A 17,983-nucleotide genomic window follows, 5' to 3' on the forward strand; every position below is an offset into this window, starting at 1 on the left:
TATAGGTTCTGGTTGTGTCCTAGGAATGAAAAATGATTGGGACAGGATCAAACACAACAAAATCGACCAGAGGCCCTCTCAGGAGAGCCGTTGTGCATGGGGAACCTTGATGACGGTTTATATCATGGTTGGTAATTTGATGTTTTTAAAATAGATGGACAACCCAACACTGAACTCGGTATCGAATTTAAGAATAACATTTATTTGTATGATTGTTGTCTCTTGGATTGCATGTTTGACACCGCATGGCAAGTGGCATATTGCATTATCGATTGTTGTCTGTCATCTTAAAAAACAAGCAAGGGGCTCTGCCTAATCATTCATAGCAAATAGCCACCCAAAGCGAGAAATACAACGCTGTAGAAAGGGTATCCCCCATACGCTGAAAGATCCGGCCCCTATAACCCAACATGACAAGGGGTGAACAAATTGCCATTTGAGAAAAAGAAATGACATAACCTTTATGCATGGAACACAGCTAGTTCAGCCCACTGGCTGTTCCACTCGCTCTACTACTTCTGCTCCTACAACGTAAGATATTCAGCTGTGAATGCCTCCCCCATTACTGCTCGTTGGACATTCCTGAACTGGGGCTCAAACCCGGGGGTACCCCCAGAGTGGGGGTTGTCAGCCCTGTAGTATCTGCAACGCCATTGGCTGTTGTTGTGACAACAATGTCTGCAGTCCCGAACTCAACAGCCTCCTCGGTCAAGGCCACCCCCTCGATAACCTCCAAAGGTTCAGATCCAAAGATGTCCATCCCATTGGCCTCTTCCGCATCTGTTTTGTTGTGCTCGGCGTGTTCAAAGGATGAGGACAGATCAGTCTCAGATTCGGTATCGTCATCCTTGACGGAAGTGGTGTAGCCCGGGGCCGTGATACGAGTCCATAGGCCATCCAAGTCGACGGAGAAGACTGGCTCGGCTGTTATTGGTGGCGAGGCTAGTACCGGAGGGCCAAAAGTCGAGATGGAGGCAATCAGATCCCCGGTATCCTGATCGTAAACCATGCCTGTCGATTCCGTCATGACGTGGTCATCAATGATCTCGTTGGGTGAGACCGAAGAAGAAGAAGAAGTGACAGGGGCACGGGCTTTGTGGCCACGGGGCTGGTTCATGAGAATACGTCAGTGGAATCTCAGGGTACATGGGATAAAAAGAGAATGGACTTACCAGTGGAACAGGCCGACATCCCAAGTTCTTTACAGTCTCCACATCGACACATGGCCTCATTTTCACTTGGCTGAACGAATACCCAGTGGCTACAGTGGGAGGTATATCTCCGTTCAGAACACCATCCAGACTAACCCAAGACTTTTGTCTACCGATAGGGTGGCATCTGTGACAGACTTTGTGCTGACACTCATACTTGGGGTCCGGCATCCAAGGACGGTCATCATCGGGGTATTTGAACCCGTACTGATTGTTGAAGTCCTGGTCCCGAAGACGCTCGTTAGTTATCACGTCCAGGATGTGGTCGCGTTGGGCGAGAATCTCCTTCAACTCTTCTGGAGTGTAGTTCCAGAGTTGCTCCTGTGATATTTCGTCCAAGAAGCTGTACTTTTCGGTTCGTGCGTCTGCGCCGTGTTTGCCGAGTGTCATTTGCTGGGAAAAGTTGTGGCCCAGTTGATCAAAGGCAATCTTGGGGGGTTTATGTTAACAAATGATTCTGTGTGTGAGTTTGAGTGAAGAGGCACATACCTGGAAACCGAGTTCTTTTATCCCAATAATCAGAGGTTCTCGGTCCATGACACAGCGATACAGCCACCCAAATGGGTGAGACCTCTTGCAGTTATCGCACTTGAATCGCTCGTTGACCTGGTACAGTGTTGACATGACGGAATGGTGGCAGTTTGGCCTCCAGGCGCGGGAAAGTCGAACTGGAGGTCTGAGCTGGTAGGCTGTGAGGCTTGAGAGTGGGATGCTCATATCGTGCGGACGTACGGGCACGGCCTGGGGATCGTAATTTGACAGCGCGAGGTTACGAGGCAAAACTCTCTGCTTCCCCTTTCCCTCATCATCATTATCACCATAAGGTGGACTCTGCTGTTGTTGTGGTGGGCCTGAGAAGCCCGGGGGTGGTTTTGATGGGGGTGTGGTGCTCATGTCGAATAGCGATGAAGGAAGAGGCCTGAAGATGGCATCCAGATTACAGAAACAACGCTAGCGAGCTTGCTCGGCTTTTTTATTATTATGAATTATGACGGAGCAGTCAAGTCGCTGACGATTTCGGCGGAGACAGCCATAGATTCCGGAGCCAGGCAGACTCACCTGAAGGTCGCAGGCATGGGCTTGGAAAGCCGAGCACCCCCTTAGCCAGTAATATTCATCGCGTTTGCTTACCTTCAGGATTGGCAGGAGCACAAACTGGAAAACCATTCAAAGCTTCCATCCATCGCGCCTTCCTTCTCCACCTCAAGCCTAGAGCCAAAGCCACCAAGACCCAGGTGAACGGGAAGGTGGGGAGATGGGCAAACGCTCTTTCCCACGACCAAAGCTTGACATCAGAACTCAGATAAAACACCTATCTTCACCAGAGAAATACAACACCTACCTGCGATGAGTTCCTTTTCTTCTGCTTTGCTTGACATGATCCTAGTGTATTTAAATCCCGGTTGCCTCCTTGAAACAGAACTCAACATTGCCATCCGTTTTGTACAACATCGGGCAAGGCTGGGATGTACCAGCTCAAGGCCACAACCACACACAATTCATCCGTTCGGTCTGCCTACCTTGAGGGTTTTGTGAGTCTGTGGCGGGGTCTTCTCTTCTCTGACCTACGAGGTGTGTAGGTGGAGATGTGGAGGGGAGTGAGTGTCATTCATGCCTATTCGAGCCAGACTACACATGTGCAGAGTACCTAGATTGATGTGATGGAACAAGCCTTCTAGAAAACCACTAGATACTTGTACACGCAGGAGGAAGATGTCCATTGTGGATGAGGTGGAGGTGAAGTTAAAGGTCCAAGACATGGATGGCATGCGGCTCATGAAAAACCGGGGCAGTGTTGTCGCCATTTAAGGCTGGCAGTGGAGCTACCGAGGAAGCTTTCCCACAGCTTCCGTTCATTCCATTGCTGACTTCTTCGTCGGATAGCAGTGCCAAATGGCCATGTCACAGCCAATCAGACATTTTGGACATCCCGAAACCCTGTGCGTCAAGGCGTGGTGCTGGTGGTCTGGATGACTGGCCCAGACGAGCTGAGATCTGGAGGAAGCAGTGAGAGCGACAGGGATGAAAGGGCAGGGATCAGACGTTGCCGTGTGCTGTTGTGCTGTGGTTGCTGTCGCTCTCAGCAGCTGTGGGGGAAAACAAAAGCCTCGGGCCATGGGAAGAACAACCAATCAGCGGCGTCCCCTGTGGTCTGCATTCAGGTCCCCACACGCCTGTCTTGAAGGGCGGGCCCCTGTCGCGCCGCCCGTCGATGGGGGGAGAGCTCGTCTGCTCCCCCCCAGCGCCCCAATCCGATCCAAAAAACCAGCCTCCCCGTTTCCTGAGCTGGTGCAAGCCGAGATTTCGCGACGACGGCCATCTCTCCTCGATCCTCTTCACCGTACCCTTCCTGCATCACACTGGTGAGTTGTTCTTTTTGCCCACGCCAGAGCATTTGTCATTTCCAAGCCCAATTGGCTTTCTCCTCCAGCTGCGACGCGCCTCCGTTTTCGTTTGACTTGCAGCCGTCGTCATCGGGATTCGAGACCCGCCCTGTTGCCCCCGTACTCTCTCCACTGTTGTAAACAAAGCGTTGACCTGGGCACAAGGTAGACAGACCGCCGACACCGAACTGTGCGCCGCCGCCGCGACACCGAACGAGTTATACATATAGCTAGATGCCGATTTGACCGCGCCGACCATGTCGTCCATCAAGATTGAGCGGGACACCGTTCAGCACACCATCACCGATGCCGCCAAGAGCGTGAGCAAGAAGGATGTTGGCTTCGTGGGCAGCACCGCCGCCGCCATCGCCGAGGCTGCCCACGGCGACCTTCCCGGCACCACTGGAAAGCATCCCATCTCGGCCGTCGTCGGTACTGCCCTCACCGGCGGCAGAAAGAATGCCGGGACAAAGGGTTACCTCGCTGCCTACCTCCGCCAACTAGAGACCAACCCTCTGCGGACCAAGATGCTCACGGCCGGCACGCTCGCTGGCGCTCAGGAGTTGATCGCATCATGGCTGGCCAAGGACCGCAACAAGCATGGCAACTACTTCACATCCCGCGTGCCCAAGATGGCCACCTATGGCGCACTTGTCAGCGCTCCCCTCGGCCACTTTTTGATCTGGCTCTTGCAGAAGACCTTCAGCGGCCGTACCAGCCTGCGTGCCAAGATCTTGCAGATTCTCGTCAGCAATTTGATTGTAGGTCTCCTATGGCACGGCTATGTTGAATCAGGCCATGATGTGCTAACCACAGTTGTTTCTTCAAGATTGCCCCCATCCAAAACACCGTCTACCTCGTCGCCATGGCCTTGATCGCAGGTGCCAAGAACTTCCACCAAGTAAAGGCCACGGTCAAGGTTGGCTTCTGGAAGGTGATGAAGGTGAGCTGGATCACCTCGCCTCTCTGCCTGGCCTTTGCCCAGAAGTTCCTGCCCGAGCACACATGGTTGCCCTTCTTCAACCTTGTGTCCTTCATCATCGGCACCTACATCAACACCATCACCAAGAAGAAGCGCCTGGCGGCCCTCCGCAAGAAGCACTTTGGTGAGGGCCGCGCTCCCGGCCCCAGCGGTGCCCCCTCGACTCTGGGCCGCCCTGAGGATTACCCCCCTCTCGGCCCCAACCCCCCTTACTAAAATTTGGGGGTTCCATAATAAAGCTATCGAGGGAACCGTGATGTGCCTGCCAAAGAGGAAAACGTGTGACCGCTTCTCTCGTGTATCTCTGGAATATGTCTGAATAAAAGGGGGAAGGGACACATGTCTAATGTCAGTGGGGCGGAAGGATTGGAAAGGGCAATGATGGTTGGCTGGATGGATATTTTTTAGTTACGATGATACATGTGTATGCGTGTGTGATGTGTCCGAGCGCGAGCGAGATTCTGTATTTTCGGTTGGCGAGAAGCAGGAATCCTTGCTTTCAGAAGGGAGTTATTTATTCTTCGAGTTTGTCTTGAAAGGAAAGATGGAGGGATGGTTGGATACCTGATTTGCACAATTTTGGTTGGTTTTTATTTTATTTATTTTTCTCTCGATTTGTTCATGAATCATCTATTTCCCCTGGACTTTGGGACCTGAGCTCGAGGTTTTGGTCTTGGGGGGCAAGAAAGATGAAAATTAGATGGATATATGTTTACTGTCTTGGTTTAGACTACCGCGTGTATGTTCTGCTGAAACGTTTTGACGAAGAAAAAAAGATTCTTTCAGATAGGAATCGCCCTCATCTCCTCCAACGTCCAGTACTTCCTCATCGTCTCCGCCTCCAGCTCCTTGACCTCGTCATCCAGATGCTTCATCAGCACCTCCCCCCAGGTGTCCATCTTTTCCTTGAGGACCGACAGCTCCAAGTCAACCTCACGGCTCTTGCACATGAGGATGTACTCGTGCAGCTGGTCCATCCCCTCGTGGATCAGCTCGTGCTGCCTCAGCAGCTTGTTGCTCTTGCCGGCCTTGAACTGGGGCATCTTCTTGGCCAGAATGGGGTAGAGGTGGGTCTCCTCGATGGAGTGGTGAGACTCGAGGTAGCGGACCAGCCGGAGGCCCTCGTCGAGGAACTGCTTGAGGGACATGTTTTGGGGGCGGCGGGAGTTGACGCAGGCTGTGTAGAGGATTGTCCACATTCCTACAAAGTGGTCGTGCTGAAGATGTAAGAAGGGAAAATGAGAGATGAGTATGTGAGGGAATAGAGTGAAACAAACAAGGGTATGGCAAAATATGAACAAGCTTACAAAGTACTTCATTTGTTCAGCTAAGCGGTTGTAGATTTTGAACTCGGTTGGTGACAGTGGCGGCAGTGACGAAGTTGTTGCAGTGGACGACGCATCGTCATTGGCAGTAAGAGTGGTTGGCTGGGGAGATGAAGTCTGAGTGGTTGATTCATCTGTATTCACAGCAGCCTTTGCTTGCTCTGTGTCTGCCATGTTGGGTAATCTGTGTGTTGGCGGGTTGTTGAACTTGGTGGTTTGATGTAATGCTCGATCTGCGCATGATGTTAGCCCAGGCACTGGATATAAGTAATAGACGCTCTACAGACTCTGAACCTGCAACAGAGATTGAAAACGAAGCGAGGCTGTGGAAAGTACCCTGCTTGTCCTGTGGCTCAACACAATGACAGTGGTTCTTATCCGGGCATCTAACGCACCAAGAAATTGTTTTCTGCACAAATGACTCAAAGGTCTCGAGAAGGAATCAGTGTCTTCAGATAAATTGGTAATTGTCCAGTTCTGAGCCACGATTCAGTCAGACTGTGGTCGCACTCTTTCGGACTTAAGACCTCCAAGATCATTGTTACCAATAGGGGGGGTGTTGGTGATTTGGTAAGCAATTAGCAATCCCAATCCCCTCACATTAGCCCCGGTCACCGCGCGGTATCCCCTTCTGGACTTACAATGACAAACCTCTATTACTGGAAATGCTCAGCGACTTCTCTTGATATGGGGCACATATTGTATTTTCACGCCTTGGGACAAAAGGTGTATGATATTACATTTGTAACTCCATGAAATCCAGCCGCTATCGCTAAAACCCTGATATCAGATGCCCGTGTTAACCGCCTGCTCGACCCAGATTCGCCACCATATCATACCCATAACCGTGAATATTTTCACCCCTGAAACTGCGATAACCATAATTTGGCCATGAATGCTATAACTCAATGCCTTCCTCTTCTTTGAGATTCACTGAAAATCGGGCTTGAGAGACCAAGTGGCTCGCATACTGGTTCCCTTCTTCTCCATTTGGGCCACCTTCCCAAGCGCAATCTTGAACTCTTCTGCCTGACGAGTACCTGTACAATACTGATTGAAATGATCCACCAAAAGCTTAGAGACGACCTGACCACCATGGCGCTTGATAAAGGCAGGAATCATCTTTTCAAAGTCCTCGGCTCGAAGCGTCCTGTCTGGTGCTGGCTGGGCATTGGGAGTTCCTGGTCTCGAACCACTCGCACCAGCATTTCGGATGATGGCCGAACCTGGCGCAATACGTCTACGTGGTTGCACTGGTCGGCCAGCCTCTCCTACCTCACCTGTCCATGTCACGGTGCCAATAGGCACGTTGCGGGCTTGCTCGCCTGCGCGTCGAAGACTGAGAGCAGCTTGAGCGGCGATCCTGTTGGCTTCCTGCTGAATCATCTTCTTGTCCGCCCTCACAGTCTTTTTGCCGTTCATAATCTTATCGTGCTCCAAGGCACTGTGGACCGACCTCGCGAAAAGTCCTTCCATCAGGCGATCCTCTTCATTGGCTGGCGGGTCGGGTTCTGCTTTGAATGTCTCCAGACTAGCTACCCCCTCAATATTGCGGAGGTCGTTTCCCCCGTCATCCTGGGGCTCAGCCTTGACCGTAACGGAGGCGACTTCACGAGCAGCTGCCTTCTTTGCAGAAGGGCCGAGCAGAACCCTATCCTGCCCAGGTATAAGAAGCTCCTTGGGTCCGGATTTCATAAAGTTCTTGGCCTCACTTCCCTTGAACAACTGGCTCGTCTCTGTCATGCCGTCTTCATACGAGCTGAGACTGAAAAGATCATGCAGATCGTTGAGGTTGAAGTTGGTCTGTTGTTTCGGGTCTTTGAGTACTTTGTTGGACAGAAATTGCTTGAAAATCTGGCGATGATAGATCTTCTCCTCAATCGTACCAGCCGTCATCAGGCGGTAAATAGTCACCTCCCTCTTCTGACCCAATCTCCACGCTCTCTCCCGTGCTTGTACGTCCGTAGACGGATTCCAGTCGGGATCAAAGATGATGACTCGGTTAGCACCTGTCAAGTTCACCCCTAGTCCGCCGACCTTGGTTGTTAGCAAGAACACGTCAAGACTTGGATCGTTGTTGAACTGGTCGACGAGGGTTTGGCGCTGCTTTATTGGTGTTTTGCCATCCATGCGCAGATACCTCACATCGTCCAGCCGCTGAACAAAAGCCTCAATGATGTCTAGCATTTGTGTGCCCTGGGAGAATAACAGTGTCTTGTGTCCGAGTCGTTTCCACATCGGTAGCAGAGACTGGACGACTGCCATCTTGCCTGACTTCTCAACGCTCCCCCAGAGATATCCAGGCTTATTCTTAAGTCGGGGATTCAGCAGATCTGGATGATTACAGATCTTGCGAAGAATATCAATACCATAAAGCGACTGACGGCTCCTATCAAGGATCGATGCCATTTCGTCCGACTTGAGAAAGAGCTCGTAGGCCTCCCGCTGGGGCTTGGAGAGCTTGCAAAACAGAACCTGTTCGCTCTTTTTCGGTAGATCCGCAGCAACGTCTACCTTGAGACGTTGAAGGAGATACGGGCTGATGGCCTCTTTGAGTGTCTCGGCGCATTTTTGTGCTGTCATGATCTGAAGATTGGTCGCATTAGCGTAACCTCCGAGTTTGATGGGGACTTCGAACTGAGTCCGGAACGAAACCAGGGTCCCGAGGCGCATAGGAAAAATGAAATCGAAGAGTGACCAGAGCTCTGTGAGATTATTTTGCATTGGAGTGCCGGATAAGATGATCCTGTTTGGTGTTCGGAGCTCCTTGCAGTAGATTGTGATTGCAGTGTTGGGATTCCGAATCTTGTGACCCTCGTCCAAAACAGCATAACCCCATTCCAGGGGGATCAAAACATCGCCATAGGTTTGGAGACCGGCATAAGTGGTGACCAGCACATGGCCGTGTTTCACCACTTTGTCTACAATCTTCTTCGCTGCCTTGCTGGATTTGGCGGGACTTTTCTTATCCCAGTTATCCTCCACATCTTCCCTTTTGCCCTCATCAAGGACGTTGAACATTCCACTGCCTGAAGAGTGTAGAATCGACACGCGGAGAGGTGGCCACCAGCGATGAAACTCGTTGACCCATTGCCGCAGAACGGTCGCCGGTGCAACTACAATGACTGGCTTATTCAACATCTTGCTGTAATGTAAAGCCGCCACGAACGAGATCAGCTGTACTGTTTTACCGAGTCCCATCTCATCGCCGACGATGCCACCCACCTGCTGAGCATACAACTCAGCCAGCCATTGAACACCTGTCTTTTGGTAATCGAAAAGCGAAGGGTAAATGTCACCCGGGAGCTTCATTCCATTCTCAAATTGATGGTCAGGTTCGTCGGGAGAAGGCTTGAACCACTCTTCCTCGCCGTCCCACTCGCTCTCAACCTCTTGACCCAGTCTGAGCTGGCGGGCTCGCCTTGCACGAGTTCTTCGCTTGACCCAATCTTCCAATCGGGCCTGATACACAGCTTCATTCCCGTCGTCAATGTTGCTCAAATCGACCTTTTCCTCACCAACGCCATCCGCCGCAGTAGCGACACCCTTCCCCCTTTTCCTCTTTTTCTTTGAATTTGTGTCGGTCATGTCGAAATCATCCTCCAAAGACTCGTCCTCCTCATCATCTCTGGCATCGTCTTCTTCAAGCTCAAATTCGTCATCGGATCCTCCTTCGACCTCCTGCACAACTCTCCTCTTCTTTCTAGGCCGTAGCGAAAACTCCAACTCGGCCGTTGAACTGTTCTCGGTCTCCTCTGCAAACCCTGGCCTCCTTAGATTTTGATGACTTCGCGGCCCGTCCCCGACCTGCTCCTCGAGCTCCTCCGCAACAGCCTCATCTTCAGCTTCAATAATCGCATCAGCGAGTTCTCCTTCCACCCCATCCGGTCTCGGTCCACCAAACGTCGCGAATGGGGTGATCTTGCCAGTCCTGATCAAATATTCTCTTTGCGTCTCACTGGGAAGCCTTCCACCCACCGCTCCGGCCCCTTTGGACTGTGTCTCTGCAGCTCCCTCCTGATGTCTAGCCTCAATCCTGGTCTCAAAGTCCCTAACATCCTGCTCACAAATGTCAATCTCAGAGTCCAGCCGGGTGATTTCCTTCTGAATCCTAAGCCTGTTGGCAGGCGTGAGGTGGCCAGAAGTGAGTTTGGCCTGTTGGGTCTTTCGCTGGTTTTCCAGCCTCACTTTTTGGATCTGGGCTTTCTCGATACGCTTCCTGTCGCGAGTGTCTTCGGCTTCGATAAGGGCCGCGTTGGCTTGGAGGGTAATGTCGCGTTCTAGTTCGTCTTGGTCACGGACGTTTTCGGTAAGGTGAGCAAGGGCGGAAGCTTCGTCATCGAGATTGGGGGCGGCAAGGTCAGGGACGGGGTTCTCCATTGTGCTTTCGATGGCGGCGTTGGATTCTTTGGTCGATGGCGGATTCGGTTTGTCGGTTTGTGGTATTTCTTGCGAGGCATCACCGGCCGCATCGGGGCTTTCTGCCTCTGGGGGGCTCATGATGACGCTGTATTTTGGCGGCATTGCGGATGGCAATTTGCGATCTGGAAAGCCAATTTCGAGACCTTCGAGGTGGAGTGAATGATGGCGTTTCTGAAGCAATCAAAGGAGGAAAAAGAGATTTCAAGTGCAATGAGACTGGATGGTACTTTCCATTCTAATTGCGACAAAAAATTAGGTGGAAGTTGTAGCTCAAAAGATGCCGTTCACTGTACGACGGACCTCCTGCCTAGAAGTCGCCATGGGAGCAATGACGCATCGAATCCACTCAGTCGCGCGCATCGAAACACCGCGCGATCATGTGACCTAAATTGCGTGCATCTTGCGTAGCTCAGCCCTGTGAGGCCAAAGTGGAGCCTTGGCAAGGGTTCAGGGAAGGGGGCCGACTTCAACGTTCAACATCCTTGCTCGACGTCAATCTCAACGACAAGTCATCCTATGTTGGTCATTTAGCTGGATATCGTTTTATACTTCCAACTTTCTCGACCATCACTACCGTGTCTTTAGACCATTGCGAAACTACGAGGAGTAGAGAAGCTTTCAAGGATCGTGGACGGCCCGCGAGCATCAATATCAAGAGTGTGGCTGGTAATCTGACATTTGGAAAATTACTGTTCAGAGCAACGCAAGGCTTTGGAGACTAACCAATATCAAACCACTTATACAAGCATATCTGCAAGGAATAAATCTGGATCTACCTACACAGGCGCACAGATGAGAATGTCCAAAACAAGGTATAGTTCTAGACAGCCAGTCATGATCGTCAGTTACCCGTACACAGCTGAAAGCATGCCGTAGAATGTGTCAACTTAGCAAAACGTACTCGATGCATAATGGTCTCCCCTAGGCAATATCGCCGAGGCGTCCTACATGGCTTACCGAGATCTCCAGGAAGATTGGTTACACTGATGTCTGGCAAGCATGCTATCCTATGAGATGGGAGAGTGGGAGATTTTCGTGTCAAGAAGACAAGCCAGATACCAAGACTCTTGGTTGCTGCCCGTTCCGGGGTCTGGACTTGATGAAACAGTAGCCCTTGGAACGCAAGGGTGAGGTTGCAAGAGATGGGGGCATTGCCACCATGAGCTCCACGAAACCATGAAAGCTGTACACCACATCATGCGTGTCTATCGCCCACCCGCACCGTACTCGTCAAAGGCACTGACTGCCCTTACACAGGTAGAATCCAGGAGCGGAGACCCGTGGAGTCTTTGGTAAAGGATGTAGCGTTTGTACCGTCTTCTCCGGCCAGAAAACCTGGAACCTTAACTAAAGCGGGTGGTCGTCTCACACTAGCAGACAAATTTTCCTCTCATCACCTCCCACTCATGTGTTCTGCCCTCGTCATTCGTCGGCCTCCTGCCCTTCCTTTCCCCCGGTGGGCTCCTGTGGAAACCCCGCTACAAGAGCGAAGGCATTAGAAATCAGGGTGGTCCAATAGCCGCAGAACACGAAGGCTCATCTGCGAAGTCTCCTTCTCAAACAGGCAGACGAGGCGCTGAGAGGGGGTTCTTGGTGTGCAGTCACTCTCTCCTACCTCACCGCCCTTTGCGATTGCTCGTTTCACGGGCCGGATAACATGAGGTATCGAGCTCTCTTGCTGTTGGGTCGCAACTTGGTAGGGAGGATCGATCTGTCTTTTACGCATGGTATACGGGTAAAGTTGTTCCGACTCTGGAGTCCCTCACCATGTTATCTCCGTACTTTAGGGGCGGCGAGGAGGAAAATGTTAACGGACTGGCTGGTGGTGTGATACACATCCTGTGAAAAGTTCGATAAGCTTTGATTGGGATGCCCTTTCTGCGACACACCGTCGCCGTTTCCCCGCTCGGTACCCTTTTGCCTTCTCCTTTGATCATGGCGTTAGGCTCTTTCCGGCCTTAAAGGTTGTTGATATACCCTCATATAGCGGCCTGATATAGCCCGGGTCTGGGGGTAGAACACGACTCCACTCTTGCCACAGAATGACAAAAAAGCGCGCTGCTGATGGGGCCCTCCAACCTCCTCAAATTCTGTGTGCAGTCGTCTCTTGATCGGTCATGGTGCGAGCTGTCGCGGTTTCTGCAAGTGGTAAGTATGTCGTAGTCTGGTTTTGCCGCAGTGCATAGATGGGGTCAACCGGTATCGCGAGTTCTTGGCGCTTACAGAACTGCATACCCTTCCCTCATGTATCACTATCGGATAAATCCAAGATCCCTAAGAGTATCTGGAGATGACTGACGTGGTGTTTCTGTTGGTCCAAGAGCCACAGGCTGCCAACCTGCGCTTTGACACTGCTTCTGTCTTGTGGTCGTGGTCCCAGCCAGTCTGCTCCACCGGGTGAAGCAAGTCGCAATTTATACGAGACGCAAATGATATCGCGGGCTTGATGGCCGCATGGTGTGGTTGCCAAGTCAGTGGGTAGGCCGCCCTCTACACTATATGTGCCGTCCAGGAGCAATAGCCGCCAGCAGAGAACTGCGCGGCTTCAGCAGGTACCGCTTTAGGGCACCTGGAGATATACCATGAGCTTCACCAATCCCAACCACCTACTGAGGGAGACCAACACACTGAGGGGAGCATAAGACCGTATATTAGAACTTAATCTCCGATTGGGTCACGTCCCGTCTGATGTCGCAATGGGGGCGAGGCCATGATCCTCTGTATCTGGAGTTTGTTATCTCGGCCGTACTTTGGAGTTGGGTGTTGAAGGAATGGGAACCATCTTAGCGTTACTTAGAAAGAAACACCGAACTCGCCTGTCTTGGGTGACAGTGGGATACTTCATGAAAGTTGTCGGTTGCTTTCAGAGTGCTGGTTAGAGAGTCACAAGCAGCACGAGCAGCAAGATTGCAAGGCTGGAAAAGTTTTGACGGTAGATGGCGAGGTCGAAACATGTATGGTCAGGCAAAGCCAGGTATCTGGTACACCGAGGAGCCTGTCGCTCACATCTCGCGGGACGACCCATAACAACCGAGAGGTGTTACGCATAGAAACCTTGGCGCCATCGCGCTACACAGACAGTTTCTCGTGGAGCGTGTTGCTCGATCACTGGTGAACCAAACTACAGGACGCAATATCGCAGAGAAGGTAATGCCGTGCCCCGACCAAGGCAGTGGCGGTCTGCCAACCTCCATGAACCAGGCACAAAGATGACCTCAAGGCGGGGGAACGACAGTTTCAAGGTTGACTGGGTTAGGTACCTAGGTGGCTGACAACAGGATCCAGGGAGATAGTGGTGCATCGGCAGCGCAAAGGAGTTTTTTTCTCGGAGTATTACCGAAACAGGGGTCTCGCCTCCTGCAAAGAACCTGCCTGTCAGCGCCCAACAACCCCTGTGCTGTCCAGTCCTGATCTCCAAGCGATGTAGCTCCTGTGGCTGTCCAAAAGCGAAGCAGAAACCGATTCGACCACGGAAGGTCAAGTAGGCGTATCGTGGTTGTTGGCAAGTGTTTCAGTTCCAGATACATGCGTCTGCCGCACGTCATGCATACTGCGCGTATATTGTTGCCAAGGAGCCAGATCATGACAGAGACGAGCCTCGTTGGGAGGGAATCTGGCGAATTCTCCGAGACCTACTTGGCGAAGCTGTAGCAGGGGCCAACTTCCACAACCCTGCCTCCAGGGGTGTGCCGCAACAGCCGACTGCATCTCTGCACGTGGAGGTTTTCTGTGACTCGGAATCCATATGTTGGAAGCGGACGGGGAATGCGGAGTAGCTATGAGGGTGACAGGCTCAATATACAGTGCAGCGACGAGATACTCAAAGGAGATCCCGAGGGGAATGGTGTGAAAGGTGATGATGTACCTATTTGTCACCAGATACCTAAGACACCCTGGGCAGCCGGCCCTATCTTGGCAACCGTTGAAGCGCACGGAGCAAGCCTTACTTCGTATGAACAGCTCCTAGATGCTTCTAGTTGGATCTGACTGTCGTGATTTCATCTGGATGTGAACTCTGAAGAGGAATAAACAATATACTATTATGTAGACAAGGCCCTCTCCTTGCCGTCTTAAAAAGTGTAAACATGGTTGATCAGAACACCTAGGAGAGAATATCGTAGAAGTATGTATGCCACTGACTTTTCAGCTTTCAAGTTCCGATCCAAACACAGCTGGCCTGTGATATCTTCTGTGCACGCGACAATCCTCTCCGAGGATCCACCTAGCTCGTCCATAGCTTGCGCTTGTGTCCTCTCCTGTCTCTCGTGTGTATCCTCTTCTTTTCCGTCCATGCAAAATATTACCCTTTCGTTGGCCCCCCACCTGGAAATCGTGCCTCATTCCTCGGTCGTAGGCGTTGCGTAGTCTATAGTCGCGCGCCTGTCGTGTATGTCGTAACTTTCCGCCCATCCGACCGAGTCTATATCATAAAAAAGTTAAAACAAATGTGTAGGACGAAATAGATGCCACAAAGGAAAAACAGAGCACAAAATTGTAGAATTTCAGCGGTTTCGGGGTATCTCAAATATTAGCGCCGCTTCTGTTCCAACAAAACAGCAAGCCCATCCCCTAAACATAAATCCATCCGCTACAAAGAAAAGTAAATCAAGAAGCACGAAAGTGCGGAAAGAAGATGAAAAGGTATTGTCTGTGGATAAGCAAATCCAGTGTATGTGAAGGTAAATCCTAGATCGGGCCCTGTTCGATGGGCGATATGGACAATGTGTCTGTGGAAGCTGGAAGGAAGCCCCTACGGGTCGTACTGGATGCAGTCACTGGAGTTGTGACGGGTAAACGGTGGTGTCCCCCTCAGGTGCCGGAGCTCCTGGTGGAGACGCTGATTGCTATAAGTCTTCGCCTGATAGCTGTGCTGCCCTCTCGCGGCATGCAGCTGGTGTGAATCCGGTGCCAACTTTGTTGGCAACGATACGCCACTTTTCGTTTTCGTAATCTTGCAGAGCGGTTTTGAGTTTTTGATCCTAGACTGCTGTCAGCTTTTTCTGACATTGCTTGTCAGAGTGCAAAGGGGGATACTGACCGTTTCATCCGTCCACTGTGTTGTCTTCGCCTTGAGTTTGGTGCAGTAACGCACTTGCAATGTCCCGCTTGACCGACCAGGGAAGAAGTCCGCAATTTGTTTCCACGTTAAGCTCTTGTTCTCCTTCAAGTCAATCAATAGCTGATCATCCTCTGGCGTAAACTTCAGCTTAGGCCCCCTCGGTCTGGGAGCTGGGGCTGGCATCCCAGCTTGCCCAACCACGCTCGGAGCTCCGGCTCCTATGCTGCTCTCCCCATCACGTCGCATCAACTTGTTCGGAGGTCCTGTGTCTGGCAGCCGGTGGTGGTGATGTGCTGGCGGGACTCCCGTTGCTTGGGCATAGGCAGCGCCTAGGGGCGTTTGCTGCATTGAATCCAGCTCGTTCTGTTCAAGTTCCGATATGCCGGGAACCGAAAGATCGAGATCATCAGGCCGTTGACGCTTCACACCAGCAGTAGACCCATGGGTCGGGGTTAGAGATGGGTAGAGGGGGGGCACGACGTTGTGGGGAGAGGGGCCGGCGCCGTAATGCGATGGCCCTGGATGGGCAGGGTGGCCGAGATGTCGCGCCCCCGGATGGCCGCCCAGGTGCGATGGGTCTGTGAGAATTGGGTGAGGGTGAGGGTGATGTTGGTGAGTGGCAGGATAGTGCTGTGGCAGGCCGTGGTGGGATTGATGGGGAGGCGGCTCGTGGAGGGGCGGCGGCCCGGCGTGCTGAAGCGAGCCGCGATGGTGGTGCGTATCATAAGAATGCGGAGCTTGGCTCTGCTCGGCCGTATGCGGCTCCTGTGACGAGTAGTCGACATTGTAATCCGGTCCTACGCGATAATTGCCCGCCAGTGTGCCTCCGATGCATGGGTTCCGCCAGAGCGAGCCGCCCTGGCTGGTCGCCGGATTCTGAATGGAAAGAATTGGAGGAAACTGGGCCCCGCGGGGCTTCTTCGGCGGAGAGGTTGGCGTGTGGTGCTGTTCGTGCCCACTCAAAATGGCTGCTGTCAAACCTGGGACTTGCTACTTGCTCTCCTCGCTGATGAAAAGAGCCTGGCTGTCGAGGAAAACCAGGGCACATGTGGTGGTGGCTGCTGGTGAGCGGGCTCGTTCAGAAAGACTTCGGTGATAGGCTGTGTCGGTCACGTTGGTGTTGGGGGGTGGGCCCTCTTCTTGGTAGCTTACTGTGTGATAGCTACAGTATATGTGTGCGTGTGCGGTATCTCGCTGTGGGCGGTAGGCGTCAAATAGTATTACGTCGGTCTCGACATTGGCTGCTAATGATCGGTTCGGTCCAACTCTTGGTCGATGGTTTGGAAAAGATACAGGCAGAGAACTCAGAGTTCAGAGCAAGCGGCAGTGGGCATGACTGGCATTATATCGTCTGATATTCGGTACCGTGTAGCAGAGTGAGAGGGAGGGTGTGGGTTTAGTACCTGCTGCCTGCCTACTTTGGGTCCAAGAGTTAAAGCATTCGTTAGATACTTCCCATGTGCCTGACAACAGATCGTTCCTGAGCAAAGGTGGAGCCCGAGCTACCTCGACCAACGATGACGGTAGCATAATTTGAGGATCTTATGCCATGGTCTAGCTGCCGGATATAGAAACCGCACCCCGGCAGCAGTTGATGATGCAACGACGGGGGCATGAGTGCTTGGCTTGACCGGCAGGGTTATGAATACAGGACTAATCTATCCTACTCAATGACCCCGGCCGACTCATACCAACGAGGGGGAACTAGGGAAACAAAACGGCCCAAAGAGAGACGTGGGATGGAAATCGCATGGAAGAAGACTAAACATCCAGCTCAATGGAGAATTAAAATGTGAAACAGGGCCACCATGCAGGCGGAGACGGGCATGACGACAAGTGACTCCAGGTCCTTCAGTGAAATTCTCGTCCACTGCAGCAACGGCACTTGCCTTGCGAACCAAACTTGACAACGATGCTGCCGTCTGTCATCTCTTTGTGCGAGATCTGCTGGAAAAGAGCAGAAAGGGGCTGGGGTCAAGGGGATAGCAGAACATCCAGGCCAGCCTAGCCTACTGACCAGGCTGGGAGGGCAGAGAGCTTGCAGGAAACAGCGCGAATGTACTTGGCGATGATGCTCGCTGGGGCCGGTCAAGGTACTGGCGGGTACCCAGGAAGGACCACGGTACCTTGCTGATGAGTCCGCCGAGCGTTGCAAAATGCCGTGTGGGAGGCAAGCGGAGAAGCTGCTGGGTTTTGGTGGTGGGCTCAAGTCCTGTCCCAAAAGGGCCATAATAGACCAGGGGGCCTATATCAGACACAGACCAGAGCTCGGTTCACGGGCACACCATAGGGCAACCGGAAGACCAACTGCTGGTCCAACGGCCACATGACTAGCTCCCGTGTCCCCTAGAGCTGCCAAAAGCTCCAGGATCCTGGCATTGCCAACGCAAGGCTCGCGCTCGGTATGAGAGAGAACACCAGTTGTCGGCCAGCTCAGGCGCTGCCTCTGTTCATATCGCCGGGAATTTTGACGACATGTTGGTACAAGTGCACGGCGTAAACCCGTGCCTCTGCATGCTTCTGGAAGGGCTTGACCCCGGTCTGGAAAAGAGCAGGATACCCGTCGAGTCGGCCGGCAGAAGCGTTCCCGTTGTAACCCT

At 52.3% G+C, this 17,983-nt stretch overlaps 5 protein-coding genes across 5 annotated transcripts; 1 reads left to right on the forward strand and 4 right to left on the reverse strand.

The window, feature by feature from the left end:
- Nucleotides 1-252: 252 nt before the first annotated feature.
- QC762_711400 (uncharacterized protein) lies at nt 253-2,996 on the reverse strand. Its single transcript, XM_062893991.1, has 4 exons — nt 2,554-2,996; nt 1,701-2,479; nt 1,173-1,640; nt 253-1,108 (listed from the first exon to the last, which is right to left on the reverse strand). The coding sequence occupies exons 2-4, from the start codon at nt 2,103-2,105 to the stop codon at nt 563-565; spliced, it is 1,419 nt and encodes a 472-aa protein (XP_062739847.1). The 5' UTR covers nt 2,106-2,479; nt 2,554-2,996; the 3' UTR covers nt 253-562.
- A 79-nt stretch (nt 2,997-3,075) lies between these two features.
- QC762_711410 (uncharacterized protein) lies at nt 3,076-5,320 on the forward strand. Its single transcript, XM_062893992.1, has 3 exons — nt 3,076-3,574; nt 3,765-4,356; nt 4,425-5,320. Exons 2-3 carry the CDS (start codon nt 3,853-3,855, stop codon nt 4,791-4,793), a joined length of 873 nt encoding a protein of 290 aa, XP_062739848.1. The 5' UTR covers nt 3,076-3,574; nt 3,765-3,852; the 3' UTR covers nt 4,794-5,320.
- Nucleotides 5,321-5,359: 39 nt separating this feature from the next.
- On the reverse strand, nt 5,360-6,076 carry QC762_711420 (uncharacterized protein; the record flags this gene model as incomplete). The annotated part of the gene is made up of 2 exons (XM_062893993.1): nt 5,360-5,794; nt 5,885-6,076. 2 exons carry the CDS (start codon nt 6,074-6,076, stop codon nt 5,360-5,362), a joined length of 627 nt encoding a protein of 208 aa, XP_062739849.1.
- A 756-nt stretch (nt 6,077-6,832) lies between these two features.
- Nucleotides 6,833-10,426, reverse strand: rhp26 (DNA repair protein rhp26; the record flags this gene model as incomplete). The annotated part of the gene is made up of 1 exon (XM_062893994.1): nt 6,833-10,426. One exon carries the CDS (start codon nt 10,424-10,426, stop codon nt 6,833-6,835), a length of 3,594 nt encoding a protein of 1,197 aa, XP_062739850.1.
- Nucleotides 10,427-14,348: 3,922 nt separating this feature from the next.
- QC762_711440 (uncharacterized protein) lies at nt 14,349-17,312 on the reverse strand (the record flags this gene model as incomplete). The annotated part of the gene is made up of 3 exons (XM_062893995.1): nt 14,349-15,303; nt 15,363-16,351; nt 17,282-17,312. 3 exons carry the CDS (start codon nt 17,310-17,312, stop codon nt 15,169-15,171), a joined length of 1,155 nt encoding a protein of 384 aa, XP_062739851.1. The 3' UTR covers nt 14,349-15,168.
- Between the last annotated feature and the right edge of the window lie 671 nt (nt 17,313-17,983).

Source organism: Podospora pseudocomata, chromosome 7, assembly GCF_035222375.1.
Source record: "Podospora pseudocomata strain CBS 415.72m chromosome 7, whole genome shotgun sequence".
Taxonomy (NCBI): domain Eukaryota; kingdom Fungi; phylum Ascomycota; class Sordariomycetes; order Sordariales; family Podosporaceae; genus Podospora; species Podospora pseudocomata.

Excerpts from the sequence above, each read along its gene's own strand:
- QC762_711410 (XM_062893992.1), top strand. The coding sequence starts at position 3,853 with ATGTCGTCCATCAAGATTGAGCGGGACACCGTTCAGCACACCATCACC. Across the intron at positions 4,357-4,424 it reads TTCTCGTCAGCAATTTGATT|ATTGCCCCCATCCAAAACAC; the intron begins GTAGGTCTCCTA and ends TGTTTCTTCAAG.
- QC762_711400 (XM_062893991.1), bottom strand. The coding sequence starts at position 2,105 with ATGAGCACCACACCCCCATCAAAACCACCCCCGGGCTTCTCAGGCCCA. Across the intron at positions 1,641-1,700 it reads TAAAAGAACTCGGTTTCCAG|ATTGCCTTTGATCAACTGGG; the intron begins GTATGTGCCTCT and ends AAACCCCCCAAG. Across the intron at positions 1,109-1,172 it reads GATGTCGGCCTGTTCCACTG|CCCCGTGGCCACAAAGCCCG; the intron begins GTAAGTCCATTC and ends CTCATGAACCAG.